At 34.6% G+C, this 23,928-nt stretch overlaps 1 protein-coding gene across 1 annotated transcript; it reads right to left on the bottom strand.

Moving 5' to 3' along the window:
* Window positions 1-9,205: 9,205 nt before the first annotated feature.
* LOC128558892 (uncharacterized) lies at window positions 9,206-10,505 on the bottom strand. Its single transcript, XM_053549161.1, has 2 exons — window positions 9,993-10,505; window positions 9,206-9,880 (listed from the first exon to the last, which is right to left on the bottom strand). Exons 1-2 carry the CDS (start codon window positions 10,503-10,505, stop codon window positions 9,206-9,208), a joined length of 1,188 nt encoding a protein of 395 aa, XP_053405136.1.
* Between the last annotated feature and the right edge of the window lie 13,423 nt (window positions 10,506-23,928).

Below are 23,928 nucleotides of genomic sequence, written 5' to 3' on the forward strand. Positions count from 1 at the left end.
TCTCTCGGAAGTACCGAGAACAAGGCAAACAGTGAAAATTGCAGACTCGGTTTGATTGAGTCTGTTCATGAAGCTTAATTATTGTTCGTTCCGTATTACATGTTATGTACATTGTATTGTATGTTGGTGATATTGGTGATGTTACTTCCCTTAACCCAAACCACTCACTTGTTTTGCCTCCCTCCTTTTACTACAAACACTAATCTAAAAACTTTGAAGATTTTCCTTTAAAGTTCTCACATTAAGAATGACATCCATCCAGTCTTAATAACGCTTGCTTTGAACGCATTAAGGAGTGGAACGATGTTTTATGGGTTTGTTTACACCATTATAACAATCTTCATTAAATTCTTTCAGGCTATTTTTGGTATTGTTTTTGTAAACTCATCATAAAGAGCATATAATTCACTTTTACTGAGAAGTTCGTAGACTCTTAGCTAGTCTTGGATTTTGAATTTACAAACAGACAAAAGGATTTTCAAGATAGTCTCTTTCAAAGTGACTAAAGTTATACAGTTACTGTCTTCTAATGAATTAATTACCTGTAGAGATTTGATATAGGTGATAATTGGTTATATCACAGTCAATGATAAACTGTCAGTGCAGGAGTTACCCATTTTGCTTTAGATATTTTAAATAGGAAATACTTCTGTTCTTCAAGGATTTTGAAATATGTTGATAAGTTTAAAAACTGTTGCTTAAATCAGTTTTCTGAGGAACGTTTATTGTACAATTCAACTAAAGGGCACAAGAACAGAATTAGAAGTTCAGATGGTTTCTTAATATAGTTTTGCCCAATATCGTCCAACATATTGTAGAGGAGCTAACATTGACGTTCACGTTTCAAAACTTTAGAGGATCTCCGGAAGTCTAAAGCTATGATTCACCCTGAAGTTTTACCAGTTCAAGAGAAGAAATTTTCATGTCAAGACTGGCATGGTTTGGCTCGTAAGCCACGTCTGGAACTACATTCATTTAATGTAAAACATTCAATTATTAAAATGTGAAACTAAAGGACATTATATAGATATAACCGGGTAATGTTTGTATGTACTTAGTGTGAATGTATTCATCTTTTGTACAATAACCACACTTACGATTGTTAAACTGTGTGAAGGTAATAAGCTTTGGTACTCATAATACGTATTCTTTATTATTTACCTAAACCATTTTGACGTTCTTATATAAATAGTCAAGCATGTCGTCTAAGTCGGCGTGCAGATACGAAATACTGTTGAAAAACGGCGTTAAACCCAACACAAACAAACGAACTGTATCTTTCTCCTGAACTCACTTGTAAATTTAAGTTTAGCACAAACGTTACCATTTATCAAAACGTGTAGATGAATATTGTTACGAAAATTTATCATAACGATTTCTAAACAAGGCTAAAAGTAAAAACATAGCTCGCCCACTTCGTCCAATCGGAAAAAACTCTATGGATCACGAGGTCGTGAGTTTGATCATCGGAGGAAACATATGTTCTACCTGGTGATTTGATAAAAGAGATGTGTCTGAAGTCATTTTGTCCTCCACCTCTGATTCATGTGCAGAAATTTGCATTAACTTCCGAAGCACAGGTTAATTCTGGTTCAGAATCCAGGAACCCTGGTTAGGTTAACTGCCGACCGGTAAACAGCAGAAATACTGTTGAAAAAAGGCGCTAAACCAAAAGCAAACATACAATCAAAAAGTGAAATATCTGGAACACTAGTATAGACATTTCTATCGAACAAGTCAAATCGTTCATGTCTCTTAAGAGACAACTTCTCGTATGTTTTAAAGTTTGAAATTTCGAAATCTTTTAAAGTATCCCTCACAAAGCATTCTCATTTCAATGTAAACACTTAAAATTATACATTTCAACATTCTACGATAAATGAAACTACAACTTACTAATCAGGCGAAATAAAAGAATGTCAAAAGGAAAATATCTTGTAGAGCTATTGACCAGTACTTGCGTTAAATTTTAAATACAACAGATATAATATTGTAAAGGAAATCCTACTTTTGACTTAAAACTCAGCAGTGTCGCTGTCGGCTGGGTAACTTTTGAAAGGATAAATGGATTAAATTCATTAAGCACAGGCCAAGTTCGATTAAGGCTGAACACCACCATTGTTTGGCTTTTGCGGAGTTATTACCGCCTTTCGACTTTTTTTCATTCTATAACATTTGAACGGGTGAATGAAATAAATTCACTTTTGGAACATAAGAATATGATTATAAAATGCAGGCCGAGTTTAATTTCGGTTACAATACACCAATTTTGGCAAAATGATGACCCTTTTTTACTTAAAAAAACTACAAAATGTCGATGTCTGTTTGATAAAATTTGAAAGATTGAACAAAGAAATTAATTTTGGTACACGGGTATATGATTATAAACTACAAGCGAAGCGCGATCTCGGTTATGATCAACCAAACGTTGGCGATGTGAGGTTCCTTTCCGACATTAGATTTGGTCGCCGTTCAATAACTCTTGAACGGATGAATGGATTTTATACAGATCAAGTCCAATCAACAATTGTTTTGCCCATTTTCAACTTAACATCAATTACCTAGATGGATGAAGGGATTAAGTTCATTATAACTGGTAAACATTTTACGCACACACGTTTTTCAAAATTTCATACTGTAGGATGGTGCTACGAGGTATTGTTTAGTCTGCCGAAAGGTCAATAGTTCAAGTTTTGCGTGAAATGGTAAGGGATATTTTCGAAGTGGCATATTTAACAAATGCAGCTGCTGGACCTGTAATCAGGTATGAAAAGCATTCCGTTTTTTTGTTTAATAATATATTTATTACAACTGTAAATACAGTTATAATACAGTTATAGGCAAATCATTCCTTATGGGACTAGCTATGCACTATGTATCACAATTACACAGTTTGCCTTATAGAAGCATGTAATATTAAAGATATCTTTATGATAGTACCTTTTATAGCTATTGTAATGACAAAAGAGACGACTGCAACGGTACCCATCATAAGAAAAATTAGAATTTCATATCCGTTATTGACAAAACTAGTTGTTTGTTTTTGTCTGTACTGTCTAATTTTTCTGTCGTTTTGCATGTTTGTGGTGTTACACTCGCATTTCCGCTCACACTTTTTATTGATTTTATGATAACGCATTTCCATTCATATAAATTAGTCCATATATTATTTTTTATTATTAGACATTTCTAGCTTACCCCGATGATGACTGATTTTTCACTGTTTGCCTTGTTCTCGGTGCAACCGAGGGATCTACTTTCCAGATGTTATTTACTTCACAACAGCGGGTGTTAAGTGCTGTGTGGCGGCCGTAAAAAGTCGCCCCGACTTCATCTCAGTGTTGTTATATTTTCTGGTTCTTCGGGATCATTGATTTCAACTCATTTAGAAGCCGGTGCGTGGGCAGTGTTGCATTTTCCATTACTGTTCATGAACAGACTCAATCAAACCGAGTCTACAATTTTCACTGTTTGGCTTGTTCTCGGTGCTTCCGAGGGATCTACTTTCCAGATTTTTTTACTTCACAACAGCGGGTGTTAAGTGCTATGTGGCGGCCATAAAAAGCCACCCCGACTTCGTTTCAGTGTTGTTATATTTTCTGGTCTTTTGGGATCATTGATTTCAACTCATTTAGATTTGAAGATTGAATCAGACCGAGTCTGCAATTTCCACTGTTTGCTTTGTTCTCGGTGCTTCTAAGGGATCTACATTCCACATTTTATTGAATGTAAAATACCGATACAATATCGGTTGTTTTCTCAAAACGCATTTTAACCTAAATACAGGGTTGAAGCAAGAGGCTATTTTTTTTTCTTTATTTTTTTCGGAGGGGGTCGGTGTAGCATTATACAATTGATAATATAGATCAGACAGATTTGAAATTGTATCTAATTTAAAACATGGCATTATTTTACTTCTTATGATAGTTAGCGTCTGCAAACAAGATATTTGTTTACCGATTGAGAGAGACTTCTTTCAAATTGGTGCCTACACAACATTCAAACACTTATATTTTTAGTTCGGTGCGTTTTAATAAATATGTACATATGTGGTTTAATACATATCAAAACTGAATGTAATATAATAAATATTCAATCAACACTTATTTCTTTTGATTTCAGCTACTAGATATTATGTGTACTCTTCATTTCGATAGTGAATTGGCTACTGAAATATTTCAGGTTTGAAATTATATTTTGTAACAGCTTATGATTCATGTTTTAAGTTTTAAGTTATCTATCTTGGTTGCGCAACCAATTTATGAGGCAAAATGAGGGTAGGTAATGAAAATTAAACTATAAATTAAACGTTTTCCAAACTTTTTATAAAAATCAATTTTCACGAGTGTGTGGAAATTGTAATCCTACGGAAGAGAATTACGTGTGGTACCAGATGCTTTTTATGTTCAGAAGATTTCGGATATGTTACTCGAAATAACAATTTATTCTCTCGAAATTTCGAATAAAGAACTTGAAACCGTAGCTTACTATACATTTTGAGAGCCGTTGGACTCAAAATTTCATAATGTATTTATTAAAATTTAGCTTCGTACCCGAAATTTCCACTCACGCAAATGGAATCTGGGTTTCCACCGTGATGTCGACGTATTAAAAACAGAATCTGTAATATAAGTAATTAGTGAAAAATCAGAATCTGTAAATAATGACGAAAGCGATAATAGCAGAAAATTCTTAAATACATGGGTTATAAAACCTCCTATTCCTCTCGACACGGAAAACCATATTCGAATACGTCGTTTTTGGGTGTTCGACGCATGATGTAAATTATTCACGTCATTTGAACATTTTTAACGAATCCATAATCTCAATTTTAGGCCACATTCAAAGGGTCATAAAGGTGAATTATATTGTTTCCCGGGCCTTACTTGTATCTTAATAGTTTTGACTGACTTTGAATCAGTAAAGATATATACAAAAAAAGATAAGTAACAGAAAACACTTTTCCCGCCAATACGCCCACACATCGCCACATAATTATCTACATCTATTTAACGGTACCGGTGCTCAGATTAAACTGTCAAACATTTCTCTAAACAAGTACTGATACCATAACAAGTTAACACTGAGAACTTCAGCAACTCACCAAACCAAACTTTGTCGTGTCTTTGATTGCTGAATATCAGAATATCAACAGGTGAAAATGGAATAAAATATTCGGTTGAAAATCGGACACTTTTCAGGGTCATACTTGTTTTCACTAAGATACGTTCATTTCGCTTAAAAAAGTAAACAACCTTCTTACATCAAAGGGTCTGGAGATAAGTGGGGTATAATGGTTTCCAAAGCTTTTTGTATCTTTTTACTGTAACATGAAAGTACATAAACCAAAGATTAAAAAACAAACATAGGTCACTACTGGTAATAAAATGTCCTAGCCGTCTTCAAAATTTGAACAATGTACCCAAAAGAGTTAAGCAAAACCAATTGCATAAGGCGTTCTATGCATCCTTGAATTATTTATTAAGGCTAACCTTTAATATTCTTCATTTGGGTAATGAGGCATGCAAAGCAGCAAAACCAAGCAAGTGATGATGCTGATAAACGACGATTTACGACATCACAGTGAATAATTCCCCATAAAGAAGAATATGTGCATTTAACAGCAATAATTGCAAGAAAGGGCGTTGAATTTTCCAGTTCGTTAAGTCTTACATCCCTCTCTTTGAAGTCACAGTTTCACAACAGCTTAACACTGGATAACAATAAAACAGTAATTACATGCCAGCTAGAATTTGTTGAAGCGGGTTATGCGTAGGAATAATGACATTAGAGTGGTGGAACCTATGCTCGCGGTATTTTGTGCATATATAATCTTTTTAAGAAGCAAGAAAAAAATATTGTTTCGATTTGCCTATGCAAAAACATAAAGTTATCCTCCTTTTATCGAAATTTATTGTTGATGTGCGTCATCACGTGACTTAGTCGTCTCGTGTGCTATCGACACGGCATACGTGAAAAGGTGAAAATTCGCCCTGAAGGGAACCTATGCTGGCGGTATGTAATATCGATTAAACTAAGGACGAAAAAAAATCAGCAGGCTAAAAATGAACAAACAAGCATATGCGAATATAATATTTAGAACATTACTCATTTATTATGTGAAAAACAAAATAAATGGGGATAAAATTTAGTATGTGCCTCTTTGTGTATATTTCCCTTTCCGAAATGGAGTCACTGTTAGAACAAAGCTTAAAAACGTATAATAATGTTGTTTAAAAACAGAATGTTCAAGTATTAAAGATTCAAACAACGACAGTGATTAACTCGCTAATGTTTTCTACACTTCTTTTGTGTGTAGGAAATTTACTTCTCCCTACATCTCGGAAAGAACCATTTGGACTTTGTCAAAATACTAAGATCAACATCGATCTTTTCATGGTTCGAAAGGCACTCGTAGTGTAGCCAGGCGTCACATTCATCTCATCTTGCTCTTAAATGTATCTTAAATCTGAATGTAATGCATGATTTTTAAAAAACTAACTTTAGTTTAGTGATTTTGACATATTTGTGTGAGATTTGTGCGACGGATACAGATTGCGTAAAATGTATCGGCTGCTGTATACGTCACGTGAGCGGCACGCGCGGCTATCGCTACGTTTGTTGTAAAGGCATTTCACCACTGGTCGGTGTTGAACATAGCATGATGAAATATTTTTATCAGTGCTTCTGCAGAGAGCATATTTATCGAAATACCGCGAGCATAGGAATACCGCGAGCATAGGTTCCACCACTCTATACTTACTGAAAAAAACATGTAACAAAATTACGTCTGAAATGTGAACTTTGCTAAGTCAAACATAATAAATGATGGCAAAACTGCGTGCTATCTAACGTTATCTGTCTTTTCAGAAAGCCCACCCGCTTAGCTCAGTAGGTAAGAGCGTCGGTCTACGGATCACGGGGTCGCGAGTTCGATCCTCGGGCGGGGCGTATGTTCTATGTGACTATTTGATAAACGACATTGTGTCTGAAATCATTAGTCCTCCACCTTTGATTCATGTGGGGAAGTTGGCAGTTACTTGCGGAGAACAGGTTTGTACTGGTACAGAATCCAGGAACACTGGTTAGGTTAACTGCCCGCCGTTACATGACTGAAATACTGTTGAAAAACGGCGTTAAACCCAAAACAAACAAACAAACAGACTTTTCAGACAGATCCTGTCAAAGTTCAAACTCAGTACTCGCAATAAAGTTTCAGACTATTTCATATTCAGTAAATTTCTATGAAAAAAAAACATGTATCCTTTTATTCATTGCACTAAACGGTAACTGAATTTGCAGCTTAGATATTTTGAGCTGTAATACTCGTAAAGCAGATGTGTTTGTATGAGGGTGAAGTGCGACCTTTCATCAATACTGCATCCTCGTGCACAATTACTCCATGACATTTAGAAATTGCCCTGACAGGAAACATTATTGGAGAAGCTAAAACGGTCGTTGATATTGAAAAGACTAGGCTCTTAATCAAATTATATTGCTTCCTTAACATTTACAAAAATGTGATATTTGAGAAGCATGTTATCACGGAACGGTGAGAGCATCTTCCCAAAATTATAAATGCGCGTCTGTCTCAATTTGCGTGAGTTTCGCAAACAACAGGGATAGGCCGTTACAAATTATGACAATTAGTTTTCATTAAACAAACAGAGACCGAGCACTACTTTGCGTTTGTATTGTTTTGTGGCCGTTACATGACTGAAATACTGTTGAAAAACGGCGTTAAACCCAAAACAAAACAAAAAATAACATTAATTATTATTATTATTATTATACCATATTTGTATAGCACTCTTTTCATACAAAAGAATATACGTTCAAAAGTGCTTAACAATAGAATGAACATACATGCACAATAGATAATTACAAAAATAAAACAATGATACGGATAAGATACGTGTTTAAAACATTAAATAATAGTTAAAATGATTAAATGCTAAACACAGTTTACTACATGAAAGTCAAAACAATATCACACTTGCAATATATCTATGCATATGACTACGAATAACACAGTTTGTCTGGTTAAACACAAATTACATCCAAAACAGTTTACGCAGAAAACAACACTAAAGTGTTTAAAATACGATTCATAACGAGATTAAGAAAAGAATTTAGATTGATAAGCTGACAAATTCACAGTCGGACTATCACATGCATGTGCATGGTCACTGTCCATAGTATTTTACAAATAAATGTGTTTTTAATGATTTTTTGAATGATGAGAGTGTTCCAATGTTTCTTATGTCATTAGGTAGAGCATTCCACAGTCTTGGTGCAGCATGTCGGAAACTTCTGTCACCGTATTTTACAGTACGTGATTTTTGCACAACAAGTAAATTTGAATTTTGTGATCTTAAATTTCTTGAAGGTCTGTATATATCAAGCATGTCCTTGATGTATTTAGGGGCATGATCTTGAAGAGCTTTATAGGTGTGGGTCAGGATCTTAAACTCCACCCTGTATGGTACAGGAATCCAGTGTAGTTCTTTAAGCACAGGTGTTATGTGCTCGTTACGGCGTGTTCTCGTTATTATACGTGCAGCTGCATTTTGAACGTTCTGAAGTTTGTTTAAACAAAACCTCGGAATGTCATACAAAAGACCATTACAGTAATCGAGACATGAGGTAACCAGGGAGTTTACTAGCGACTTTGTGGCATTGGAGGTAATGTAGTCCCTTATATGTTGTATCTGACGCAACTGTATATAACAAGATCGACATACGGCATTTATATGCTTTTCCATGTCCATTTTTGAATCAAGGATTGCGCCTAGATTTCTTACGCTGGATGACGGTGTTATGGTAGACTCGCCAACTTTCACTGTAATGTTATCAGTGAGTTTTTCATATTGTTTAGATGTGAAGACAATGACTTCGGTTTTTTCAGCATTTAGTTTCAGCATGCTTTTATTCATCCAGGTGATTATTTCATTGAGACAATGTTCTACTCGTTGTAGGGATTCAATTCTAGTAACAGACTCTGTTGGCTTAAATGACAGATATAATTGTCCATCATCAGCATAGAAATGATAATTGAGCCAATGATTCTCACAAATTGCACCAACAGGTTTTGTGTACATGGTAAAGAACTTAGGTCCAAGGACTGAGCCCTGTGGCACACTATATTTTATTAAAACAGGGTTTGACACCTCTCCATCAATACAGACAGTTTGGTAGCGCTCGTCTAAATAAGAGTCCCGTGATCAATGGTATCAAAGGCTGCTGACAGGTCGAGTAATACTAGAATTGTAACATTATTGCAATCAAGAGATTGAAGTATGTCATTCTGGACTTTAAGCAATGAAGTTTCTGTGGAATGGAATTTTCTGTAAGCTGATTGGTATTCTTCATGAAGGCCATTTAAGCACAGATGGTTCTCTAAACGTGCATCTACTACATTTTCAAGTATTTTAGAAACAAATGGTAAGTTTGATACCGGTCTATAGTTTTTTAGAATGTCAACATCAAGATCTTGCTTTTTTAAAAGTGGCCTAATTCTAGAACTTTTGAACATCTTTGGTACATATGCTTGTTCCATTGACAAATTGATAATTTTTGTCAATGGCTGTAAAAGCTCATCTAGGCATTCTTTGAGCAACCAAGTTGGAATGGGATCAAGTTCACATGATTTACTAGCAGATTTGATGATGATACGTTTGACCTCTTCTTTAGATGCTGGACTAAAATCTTCAAAATATTTAATTTGATCTGTTTGCTCCTCATTCCATGGTACTTGTTGACAACGAATTTTGACATTTATACCATCCCGGATTTTATCAATCTTATTGATAAAGAAGTCACTAAACGCTTGCGCCAGTTCCTTTGATGTTGAACCTGATGGTAGTACTGTTTCATTCACCTTACCAAGAAGATGTTTGGTTTACTTTATATAGGCTTTTCTGGTCTCGCCCGCATGACTCAGTTTTTTCTGAATAGTAATTAACACGTGCTTGCTTCAACCGCTTGTTTACCACTCCACACTGCTCACGGTATATTTGGTGGTCAATGGTTAGTTTTGTCCTTCGCCAATTACGCTCCAATTTGCGTTTTATATGTTTGGCATCATGTAGTTCCTCATTGAACCAGGGACATGTGGGTCTTAGAACAATTGTTTTTGTTTTCACGGGAGCGTGCTTGTCAACAAGTAAGGTCAAGTTACTATTAAATGAATTCACAATCTCATCCAGGTCCGTGACTGCATCATCTTGGCCGAGAAATGTGAAAGAATTCAAGTCATTTTTGAAGGCTTTAACATCGATAGAACCCATTTTTCTGAAAGTCACTGTTTTTCTGATAGGTGCTGGTTTTGATACACGTGCATTAAATGAAACAGCAAAATGATCACGTGTAAGCTTCCCGTTAGAGTCAGTAAGTCCAGGGTCGACGACTTCCACATTTGAGATAATATCATCAGTGTCTCTCGTAATCACTACACCAAGAATGTGTCCTGCAACATGGGTGGGCTCAAGTACATGCTGATGCATACCATAGGTCTCAAGACAACTGTTTAATTTTGCAGTTTCACGATCATTAAGTAGATCAAGATGAAAATTCAGGTCCCCAACAATAATAACGCTTTTGTCAGTTGTTGCATATTTGGACAGAAATTAAGGCCATTCCTTTTCAAGAAAATCTTGAGTACTAAGTCCATTCTTCTTAGATGGTGGTGGTCTGTATATTACTGCTAGTTGCATTGAGTACCCATTTATAAGAAATTTACTATCAATGTACTCAAATGTCGAGAAGTCCCCTTCGCCGGTTGAAGCAACAAGACGGAGTTCAATGGCAGCCATATATATGATTGCGACGCCACCACCTCGCATACTTCCACGTCGAGGAATGTGCTTCAACATATAACCAGTTGGCGTGAGTTCACTGATGCTGATTTTGTCTATAGAACTGCCAAGCCATGTCTCGGTGATAGCAACAATGTCAAAATCATTTGAGAGAATATAGTCGGATAGTGATAAAGTTTTGTTTTTCACAGATCTAGAATTTAAGCAACACACTTTAATGTTTCTCTGTGACTTGACCAATGGACGACTTTCATAATTGATCTTAATAATATTCTGGACATTTGTAAAATTGTTGTTCAGATTTTGAAATCGTTTCGGCAGGGAGACAGTTGATATTTGCTGCGGCAACGTTCGGGGATGCTTCTGGTTCACTCCTTGGTTATCGTCCATTACCCTTCTTATAGTATTTTGACCGCCCCTTTTCCCTCTATATTTTCTATATTGCAAAATCCCGAGATGTTTTAGCTGTGTCAATACAAAAGGATCAGGTTTAATACCCCAGGCAGTCACTGATTGTTTTACATTGAAAAACATGGACCTGTCGTAGGTAATCCATGACAAGTGTTCACTCACAGTCATGATTGCTCCAGGGCAAGTGTACTGAGATGAAAATTTAAAATATAAATGTCTAAAACTGTAATTAAAATCCAAATAGCTGGATAACCACAAATTCAATCCACATAAAATGAACATAAATCCAATCATGGTCACATCATTGAACACATATACAAATTTCAAGATTGTAAAACAAGTATATCTGTCTTTAAATCACAAAAAATACAGGAGCTCAAAAAATGCAGCCTACACCTGGCGCATAACAAAACGGGAATTAAGATAATTGTTATTAAAAATAAAAATGTATGTTGAAGATAATAACATGTTTTTTTCTGCAAACAATAACAACCGCAGAAGAACAATATTATTCTAGAAAGATAATACGGGACAAAATATTATTGATATTTGTCTGCCCAAATAGTTAGAATATATAAGCGGGGATCCAAGGGTAGGGTATGCTTATTCTTTTACAAACCTTGTTGCGTTCATAATGCAATATATGTTCATTTCATTGTTAGTGTTTTAGCACTGATTAAGAGAGTGCCGTATACAATTCAGAGGTGTCTTCAGTATGGCAGAAGAACCTTGTTATAGCCAAAATTGCAACCTGTGTTGGGATTTCGTTATTTGCAACTCGAAGTCGTGGTAGATTCACACTTTGTATTTTTCCATCACAAACATTACGGTTTCATTTCCCTGGCAGGGAAACTTTGTTTGGAGCAAAATGTTCTCAATGCGATGTTACATGTTACTTTAAACATTTCACTGTAAAGTCTTTAATATTCTCGGGGAAATATTTTTCATAGATTTCGTTGCTGCATCAGTTCACGAAATATAATCCAACCGGACATTTAAAACTCCGATTCTTTTGATCTTCAAAATTTAAAATCCTGACTTTAATGTCCCAAAGAAACAGTTGCAACCACGAAATTTAATACAAATAAAATTAAATGATTTCAAAGTAGTATATTGACCAGTTTTGAATAAGAAATTTAACTACGCGACCATTTTCTTTCCGCCAGAGTACTATCAAAGACTGTACAAACTATAATATATATCACAGCTGTCCGGCGTGTTTTGTTTTAGCACAACGGAATGCATTTTGTTTGGCACCCACACAACGCAATGTTAGCTTATTCTGATTTTTGTTTGAGACACACAAGCCTTCAGTTGATCGAGTATCCTTTTTGAAGTGTTTTTATTTTTACATTTTAAATCTCCGGTGCATTAGTTCTTCTGATTGAAACACATTTCTCGGACAAACAAGAGAAATCGGATGTCAAAGCCCGCTTAGCTCAATAGGGAGAGCGCAGATCTAGGAATCGCGGGGTCATGAATTCGATCTTCGGGCGTTCTCCATGACATTGTGTCTGAAAGCATTTGACTCTACCTCTGATTCATGTTGGGAAGTTGGCAGTTACTTGCGGAAAACAGGTTTGTACTGCCACAGAATCCAGTAACACTGAATAGGTTTACTGCTCGTTGTTACACAACTGATAATACTGTTGAAAAACGGCGTTCAACCCAAATCAAATAAAATGCCTTCAGATTTAAACATTTGGTCACTATTACCAAAATAATATGTTTTAAATTCCATTTGATAAACATAAAACAAGTGTAACTACACATGTATTTGTTTGTCTTAGCATTTAGTCTGTATGGCGGCGTATAACACTTAATGACTTAATGATATGATACTTACTGGCATTTTTCAAAGTTTTGTATCTTTTTTACTGTTTGTTTTGGAAATCTGTAAAAAAAACTAGCTATATTTCCTGACTACAGAAATATATAAAGTAGAAAGAAACGTGGAAACTTTTAAGGTTGCCCAACAAGAAAAAAAAGAGAAAATGTTGCAGACTCGACTTAATTGAGCATGTCCCTGGACGGTAGGAGAAGAGCATGCTCTCTTCTACCCCATATAGCCCCTGGTTGAGAAGAACTCAACATTTGCACATTTTACAAGTTTAGAGACATCTGCTGCTGCAATTTGTGGTTAAATTAAAGTTTTGCACGAAAAGTTTAAATTGCCACCTGTGTTGAAGACAAATAACCACAATATTGGAATAAGTTAAGATTTTTCTGTGAGGAATATATTCCAACAATGGTGTTACTTCGGTAGTTTTCTTTAAAAAAACAAATTGTTATGGAATTCTTGTGTGGAAGTTCATTAAACATTGTTAGTCTATCCAATATATGTAGATTCAGAGAGCAAGCCGTCTAACTCCTGTTGCTTCAGCGGCAAGCGTTTTCAACATAGACATTTAAATTATTTAATCTACATATGGCATTTGAATATATGCTAATGTTTTATAAGTTTTATTACAGTAAATACGATTTATAACTGCAAAACAATGTTGAGTTGAACCGATTTATTCTCCTTGTTTTTCAAAAACCGTTACAGAAAACGAAATCACGTGAGCAGATGAATACCACGTGCTCTCGTTTGCGTTATGGTTTTTGCTTTTATTGTTGGCCTTAAACATTCTAAATATTATTTACATGTATAGAAACAAACAATGCTTATATAGATTTGAAAACATTGTACATAGACACGTATGTGTTTTAAACTGTACATCATTTCGGACACGAACATTTTGGAGATTCAATCAAACAGTTTAATACCTATAAACAGCTAACTTTAGTTTTGTTAATAAAGGTCAAAATATGAACGAATGTTTCATTATTATAATGACTTAAATATCAAAATAAGATACTAAAATTGGTGAACATAGCCAATACAAGAGAGGGCAAAATGCCGTTTAATGTGAAGCATTTAAAAGGTGACATCGCTAATATTCAAAGGTATATTAGATCCAAATTTCATATTTAAGAACATGAAAAATTACTACATATTATTTATGTAAACATACAATTAACAAGTTTATGTGTATTAATAGTACTGTCCATTTGGTTTAAAATAGTACATACTGTATACATGTATAGATAAACACAGTATAAATGTGCACTGCCATTAAAAAAAAAAAAATGTTTTTTTTTTGACAATCAACTGTTACGCATGACATTTAATTATGAATGTAATTCTAAATGTAAACTTTATTTATATATGTAGTAAAACTAAATACATTTAATGAAGACATTTTACGTTTAAATTAAATATCTAAAGATAAAATATTTTAGTAAAGATTACCATTGAATATCTTTAATAGATATAAAAGTTGCTGTTTTAAAAATTTGCATTTTGAAAACAAAACTTCTTCTAAATCTGATAAGTGGACTAAAATTAAGTTTTGGTATGCTTAAATTTTATGCTAGTGGGTAAACAAGTTTGGGGTTCGATTCGACACCAGATCTAATTACTGTCCTTTTTGAGAACTTTTTAAGAACATGTTCAGTAAAATCTCTAAAATCGTTTTTAAAACGCAATTTCAAAATAAAAGAATTAAACCTAATCAAAATGATAACACATTGGACATTGGTATTGAATACTACGAGGGGTGCTCATACAATTTATACGTCAAAACTAGCGAAAAGCTGACACAGAAGTTACTTACACATCGGTCCGTGTTCTTGTAACCAAAGATATCGTCAACCAGTTTGAATATATATAGCTGCGTAATACAAGTCATTTTTTTATTTTATCAATATATCATTGAAAACCGACTGTCGTGTTTGCATGAGGATTAATTAATGCATTTTGTAAATTGCATTGAATACATTTTTATTGTCCGCTTCTGGCTTTTCTTTCGTGACTATAAAACATTAAACAAAATTTCAAAAGCGACAATTATTTTAATGTCATCCAGTCATTTCTGTAAAATGATGCACAGATACACAGAATGATAGAACTTTGCTGAAATAAAAGCAACAGCGTGCAGTTTTTAAACTGACATTAAAGTTCCCTGCAGATAATGTACCGTCTAACTAATTCATACGGAAAAATGCTCAGTTGCAATAACATAAAAGGAAATGTTAGGCTTAGACATTTTAAAAAGGAATGAAATGACTTTGATTTTAATTAAGCAGACAGTTTTCCAAGAGAAAAGTCTGAGCTTTAATTTAATACTGACTTTCCATGCGTAAATACTCAAAGAAATAAAGACATTAATGGATACCAGTTAGAAATACAATATAATGTTTTCATTTCCTTAAATGTAGTAGAAATTATTTAAAATCACGTCTAATTAGCAAAATATGATCGTAGAGAATGGTGTATTGGAAAGGTCGATAAAATACTATTTTTATATCTAAAATATAGAATAATATTAAAAGGCACCGTCTAAATGCGTCAATGCATTTAAAACATAGAAGAAACAAGGACAAAAGTCCAACAGCAACTGCCACATTCAAACGTAACCATACATATAGCACTCCACACGGAAATACGGGTTTGTTATACATTTTGTACTGTATACATGTAAATAGTGGCTGTATACATGTACACATTAACACAAACGGATACAATAACATCAAAGAAGTAACAAACAGACACAAAACATACATGAAGAAGGAACACAGCAGAGTACCCCATTGAACAGACAGTGGCAGGAAGCACCATTAGCGAGTTTAAAATACAGTAGTTTAATGGCGCAAAACCTTATAAACTCTTATCATGTTCCTATATAACAAAGCAGTGTAAATAAAATTAAAATCGTGGCTGAAGTAAAAGTGCTTAAATTCATAACTTTTATGTTCATTCCTTTTAAGTTTTTTTTTTTAATATTTTAAAACTGATAAGTATGTGTGACAATATGAATATAATACTTAGTATTTGACGTACTTTTGAATTAAATGAGTCGTATAATGTTATATCGACGTCAGATAATTTGTCCGTTTGTCTGAAAATTTTAATTTGCTGTTAATCCACTTCTATATATATATATATTGATTTTATGTATATTGAAATTTCTTTTTTAGTTCATTCAAGTGGATACATTTCCATTAGAAACAATTGAGGAGAATAAAGATCTTGAACTGGTTAGTTACGGGTTACATGATAATCACCTATTCTGACATTTGGAAGGAGGTGAATCCATACTATTCGGTTCCGTTACGTAACCGTTTGCGTATCCGCTTAAACATAACATGTATAGATCAGATTCTAAGATGCTACGTTGATCATGTGAATCGAATTCACCACCCGCCTTGATATCATGATATCAAACAAGTCAGAGTAGGGTAGAAAGCAAACATTATTATAGAGGGCATACAGACAGACTTCTCTTTCTAGCTATCACCCAGTGACATTTCCACTACCGTTGTTCTATTTAGTATCCCGTTTTAAGTAATGAAAAGACAAACAGTTAAGTCATTTCAATTAAATTGACCAGGTGTGTACTTAATTTGGAAAATAGGTCTCTTATTAACAACGAACACTTAACTTCTGAACTATTCAATTGTTTGTTCAAGAGTGGAACAGATTAAACACTGTCCGTGATTTTAATTTTCTTGGTCTTGAGAAAAAATACCAAGGTGTGGAATTAATTTTGAAATATTTTGTTGGTGTCATATTCAGGCGAAGTATTACTCATTTTAATAAAACCGTAGTTGTAAAAGTCAGCATATTTATGAAATATTGTTATTTTCGGAATTACTTGTATCTAAAGTACACACTCAAAAATTTTTGTAAAGTAACTGATAATTAGATACATCCATGAATGAATTGCTTTGCTGTGAGATCTGTTATTTAACCAGACGAAATGTTCTACTTTTAGCAATTATATCATACTTATTTACAAATACAGCTTAACAGTAGAAAAATATTTTTCTCAAATGACAGTAAATACGTGACAATAGTCATCTCTGAGGCAAAATGGACCCTTCGTCGCAAATAATATATTTTGCGAATACATAATGGTGTATGGTTAATAGTGCACATTTGACAGAAAGGGTATGGTCGTCGAACGAGAAAAATTGTCTGGCGCAACGAAATTTATAGAAACATATACCATAAATATATTCTTTATATGACAGTTCTCTCACTAACAAAGATGGATTCACTTTTCGACGCCGACAAAAAATATCTACCAAATAAGGATTTATCATTTCAAAACATGTGCATCACCAAGCGCTCTTTCCGACAAAGGTAAGGTAATACTATCAACTGTTACCATAACTACAGCAATATTTCCTCTGCAAGCATTAATTGTGAAAGATATTTTTTTTTATTATATTCCAAGTTCATACAGAAACAGTCAAATTTTCTTGATATACAGTTGCATAATTATTAGAAAATGAACAGGTAGTGTGCCGTTAAGGAAACCAAACACGTACGGCATCTTCAAACAATGTCATCTAAATCTTCTCAAGTCATTTATAAAGAAACAAACGTCAAAATAATAGTGATAAAATGACAAACTAAGCATATAAAGAACATTACTTCAGCAATTATATAACTAACAAATTTGCTAATACATAGAACAAACAGCATTTTCTATATTGATATCGCAAACATCTTAAACATATATATCGGTATGAGAAAATATTGCACAAATGCCAAAATCCCTCCATGCATGAAGAAGAAATGCTCCGGACAAAGTCATGCTTGAATTTGAACTTTGAGCTCAATGTGTGACATTGACTTTAGACCTAGAGACCTGGTTCTTGCGCATGACACTCCGTCTCATAATGGTTAACATTTATGTCATGATTCATCAAAATCCCCCATGCATGAAGAAGAAATGCTCCGAACAAAGTCATTCTTGAATTTGAACTTAAAGCTCAATATGTGACCTTGATTTTAGACCTAGAGACCTGGTTCTTGTGCATGACACTCCGTCTCAAAATGTTAAACATTTGTGTAATGTTTCATCAAAATCCCTCCATGCATGAATAAGAAATGCTCCGGACAAAGTTTGTGGACGCCGCCAGGCAGCCCGCCCTGGCGGTCCCATAATACGTCCTGTCTTTCAGTTTAATCATCATTCCAATTCCCGTATCGATTGTTATTATTTTTAGAAGATTATATCCCTGACACGTTCTGTCGTGCTTAGAAGTATTGTATAAACCGATGCTAGGGGCGTGTGAAGTGTTGCACTTTCCATAACCTTTCATAAACAGACTCAACAGGATGAGTATGCTATTATTTTGACTGATTGAATACTGCACCTCCAAATGTACTTCTTATACATTTATTAACAACAGTAATCTTCAACAGTCGTGTAGCGTTTTCGTACTTGGATTCAGTGTTGTTATATTTTCTGGTCCTTTTTAATAACAAATACTAAGCCTAAATTGGCTCGCTACTTTCCTCAAGAAATTCGGCACCATCTCAGATCGTGAAGATTTTAGGTATACATGAACGGAAATGCCTCTCCTTTCAAATGGCAGATTTTTAAAACAAATATCTGATAAAGCTTTGACATCGAAGCACCTCTAGCGGCAACAGTAAATTTGCGCCTTTTAAACGTTAATCGCTAATTATTTTGACATTGTTCATCCGATTTTGCCGGTAAAACGTTCATTTCATTCTACAGACATTCTCTTTTATCATAGTTTCTATTTTTGAATGAACTGTTCTAAATTGAAACGATTATTCTGTGCAGTCGACCGAAAAACCTATTTTTTGACGTCGGAAAATTTTGGCGTCAGGTAAAAAAAAACATGTTTTTAAACGGTGATTTTTTTTTCATATTTCCATTTCTTGTGCAACATTAAAAAACCAAATGACAAACGAGAAAATAATTGGGGGTCAGTTACGGTGTTCCGTTTGGACAATCGTGAATTTTATACTAAACCACGATGCACGATGGTAAGATGACGAAAACGCGATGGCACGATGATGAAACAACGATGGTACGATGGTGAAAACGCGATGGCACGATGATGAAATCGCGATGGTGCGATGGTACAATGGTGAAATGTCGATTAAATATCGCGTTTTCACCATCGTACCATCGTGCCGCCGCGTTTTCATCATCGTACCATCGTGCCATCGCGTTTTACCATCGTACCATCGCGTTTTCACCATCGTGCCATCGCGTTATCACCATCGTACAGTCGCATTTTCACCATGTGCCATCGCGTTATCACCATCGTACCATCGCGTTTTCACCATCGTACCATCGCGTTTTCACCATCGTGCCATCGCGTTATCACCATTGTACCATCGCGTTTTCACCATCGTATCATCGCCTTCCGGTTAGAAATGCATAGTTCCGTGCACTTGTATTTTTGTCAACAACAGAATGTATCTCAATGTATTTTGTGTGAAGAAATTAGCCATTTAGATTCTGCTGTTTAAAAAATTTGCAAAATGTGTTACAAAATGTTCAGTGCTCAGTTCATTAAAACTGTGTAAAGTCTTCAAGACCACGTCCTTTGTATTTTATGTATGCATGAAAGTAAATAAAAAGTTGGGTGTAATAGTCACATGATATTATTCAAACTCAGCTTATTCTTGTTAAGATATAGAAGGTACCTAGTGCCATGTGAAAATGAGATTGTATCAAGCCTTAGTTTTACTGACACATATACTGTACCAATGCGCATGACCACCGGAAGGCGATGGTACGATGGTGAAAATGCAATGGTACGATGGTGATAACGCGATGGTACGATGGTGAAAACGCAATGACACGAATGTGAAAACGCGATGGTACGATGGTGATAATGCGATGGTACGATGATGAAAATGGATGATTCGATGGTGAAAACGCGATGGTACGATGATGAAAACGCGATATCACATCGATATTTCACCATCGTACCATCGCATCATCGCGATTTCATCATCGTTCCATCGCGTTTTCACCACCGTACCATCGTTGTTTCATCATCGCACCATCACGTTTGCGTCATTGTACCATCGTACATCGCGGTTTAGGATTCAATAAATTGTCACGATTGTCCAAACGGAACACCGTAGTCAGTGTATAAGATTACTCGTTAAGTTTCCCAACATAACATACAGTTGTCATTTTACGAGAATTTAAACGTCAAGATTGAGGCAGATGCATTTGATTCACGCTCTTTATGTTTAATCATTTTTAAATACCCTTTCGATGTTAATGTAAACAAGTGGGTTTAGTAAAACGAAAAAAAAATACTAACTAATTTTATTTAATCACACTTTCTTTCCACAGACTGATACGGTTGTAATACTGTATCCTAGTGACTGTCATGAACCTCTTCAAAATACACAACATCTTTTTCCCATAGAAAGCAAACAATTGTCGACCTAAAACGTGTAGGCCTTCAAATCCCTATCTGCCATGAATGCAAACAGACTCAACTAAACCAAGTCATTCTATTAATTTACTGTCAGACATTCTAATTTAAATGTTTGTTTTAAGACTCGTTATTGGTATATTTACTTGTCATTTGGGTCTTTTCACTACTTCTGTATAAATATCCAAACCGCGACACAACATGCGGACATGCACACTGAGATTACAAACAAACACACACAAAGCAAACACTCTAGGACAAAACGAACGAATAATGGAATATAGTTCTATGTAAGCTCACGAAAGTGGACAGAAAACTAGAGAGATTACAGAAAAGTTCCAATGCTGTTCAATACAAGTCAACACTTATTTCATCAATAATTCTCAAAACAACAAGCAGAGATACACTCCAACCTCCTACATGTTTAATTTGAACGATAAACACAAATCCAAGAAACGTAATGGAAGTAATGTTGTAATACAGAGCCCTAATCAGATAAAACCATGGCATTGATTCATTTGTCAAACTTCGTTCACAAGAAGTAATCCGATATATTAGCTGATAAATGCAATCATTTTACGACAAATCGGTTCAGACACGTAACAAATGTACACGAGATTGAGGACGAGTGTTCAAGTACTTCATGTGTTTTTCACTGATTTCCAATATGATTTTCATCGAAAAAGTGTTTTCTCCAATGTAAAAAAAAAATGAATTTGAGTACTGAAATGAAACCAGACAAATTCAATTATCTTGGAGTCTTAAACTCTAGTTATATAGACTAGTTATAGGGTTAGTTATAAACAATACTAAGTTTTCTTTGAGTATCTGAATACTTCTGAAGTTTTAAATCATCTCTATGAAAGATATAAGGGTAATAAGGGTTATATATTCCATCAATTGTAAGGGTTTTTCATTTGTTTGTAGTTAGCACTGTAACTCAAACTTCTGCTCTAATTCGTTAAAACACTACTTATTACTGAGTTAGATACCTTTTTAGACATCAAGTTTACCTGTCATTTCATAGGAGTAGCTTGTTGAAACTGGCAAAGACTTCAAAATGGTGCAAATTATATATATAAAAAATGCATACTTTAGTATTTATTCACAGGTTTAGTCTTTATCTCTCTTTAATCGCATATAACTGCATTTAAAATCCTGTTCAAAATTCTACATTGTCTGTAGGAGCTTGTTTTCTATAAAATAAAGATATTTAATGCTTTTGGTATTTCCGTTATTTACTGTTTGACATTTTAATCATATCATAACACTACTACTTTGAAACTTTGGTACAGAATACAGGAACACGGTTAGGTAAACTGCCCGCCGTTACACTGAAATAGGGGTTACAAAAACATCACTAAACTCACAAGCAAATCTCTTTATGCTGGAAACTTGAAAAAATTGAAGTATTGCATCAGTAAACTTTTATTTCCAGTTATGTCTGGTTTTAATGCAACACAAGATGAAACTTAACAGAGTACATTTGAAAGGACAATGCCCCTTCTTGAAATCATTTTGGTTTAATGCGTTCCTGCTTTCCTGATCTCATCCTGGATGATTCAATGCCACTTCATAAAACGTTCTTGAATAGAAAAAAGCCTAATTATCGTTATGATATTTTCTGTTCAATAACAGTTCAAGATCCTGTATTTTGACAAGGTCTTTGCGTTCTAATCATTACATCTGACCCAGACACAAAGGACTAGGAAAACGTTAATTTCTACAACACAATGGCTTTTTTGTGTTTTCGTATGCAGTTACAATAAACTTGACACAGAATTTCTTAAAGCGGGTTATTATGGGGAATAATGACAATTACATAAATCAGAAACCTTTTTCTGGCTGTCCCACTTGACAGACTTTGTTTATAGCGGGTTATGTATTGGAATGACATTAGCACAAAACTAGAGTTATCCTGGTTATCTAATATGACATCGGGTTATGTGCAGGATTTTTGAATTCATAAAAACGTTATTCGTATGCTCGCACTTGACAAAGAATTTGTTGAAGTCTGGAAATAATGATATCAAAAGAAATCAGAAAGGTAACCATGCTGTCCAACTTGACACGGAATTTGTTGAAGCGGGTATTGTGTGGGAATAATAGCATTAAAAGAAAGCAAAAAGTTATACCAGGCATGCCACTTGACGCAGAATCGGTTGAAATGGGTTATGTGTGGGAATAATGACATGATGTGTTTAAAGGAAGCCGGATTCCACTTGACGCAAAATTTGTTGAAGCCAGCTTTAGTTGGAAGTAATTACATTACAAGAAAGAAAACTGTTTGAGTAGGGTTTTTTATCGTTTTTGTCACTCCGCTGTCCAGTAATGTCAGAAAAAGGGACAACCACACACTACATATTAACTGTTACCTTTTTACACTAAAAATGAAATAAGTAAAAGAGCAAGGGAGCTTGTAAAAAGAAATTTGTTTTATTATGTGGTGTACATGTACCAGAATGGTCGATACTGTTTTTTTTTGTCAGACGGTTGTAAAGCATTTAAATGTTCAAAGAATATGGTTCTATTGTCTTCGAGATATTGAAGATTTGTATACATGATTCATTTTACCAAAGTGATAAATTACAGATTCACCAAATTATATACATCCGTGCAGACTGATCATGATCTGCACTGTTCGCCATTCAGTCAGTATCTTTTGGGTAAGCATCCCTTTAAACAGTTAATGGAAATGTCCAAATTGAAAGACGGACAAGTTTATTATAGAAAATTAGCAGGGTAAGGGTTAAATTCACTATTACGTTCTGAACATTTGAAAAATTGTAATTAGTTGTCGCAACATGGTCGTAATAATTAGTATCTAATGTACATTTTGACATAAATGAAACATTTAATGAATTGCCCGAGTCAGGTTGACCTTCTGTTCACTAAGTGTGACTTTAATTGTCTACGTTGTGATTATTTGTGTATAATAAGAATCTACAGACCAATTTCTTCATACCGTTAGACATCATAATTGCATTTTGTTTCGTAGCCAGTGTTACATGTGTGTGCTGTGTGCACGTCCATGTGTTGTGAGTTTCGGTTTCAATCGGAGAGGCTGCGATTTTGGAAGATGACTTTCTCCGTTTCCTTGTTTCTTTACATGTTAGATGCGCAAGACAAGTTATGAAAATTAGAAATAACATGTATCTAGTCACAGAGCTCCAGTGCTTGAGAAGTTCTTGTGAGAAGCTTAAATCCTTTAAAGAACAGGAGTCCAAGTATCTTGTTACTGATTAAAAGGCGTATGACTGCTGTATATACATTTCTACCCACGAAACAATTAATAAAACACAGTTATGATCGTTCTTAAAATGATACGAAAACATTGTGTTGTAAAAGCGTGTTTAGAAGTGATTTTTCTATTTTGGATACCAGTAGCAGCTGCTCACACAGCCTTGTAAGACGCGTAATAAAATGA

Source organism: Mercenaria mercenaria, chromosome 8, assembly GCF_021730395.1.
Source record: "Mercenaria mercenaria strain notata chromosome 8, MADL_Memer_1, whole genome shotgun sequence".
NCBI classification, from domain to species: domain Eukaryota; kingdom Metazoa; phylum Mollusca; class Bivalvia; order Venerida; family Veneridae; genus Mercenaria; species Mercenaria mercenaria.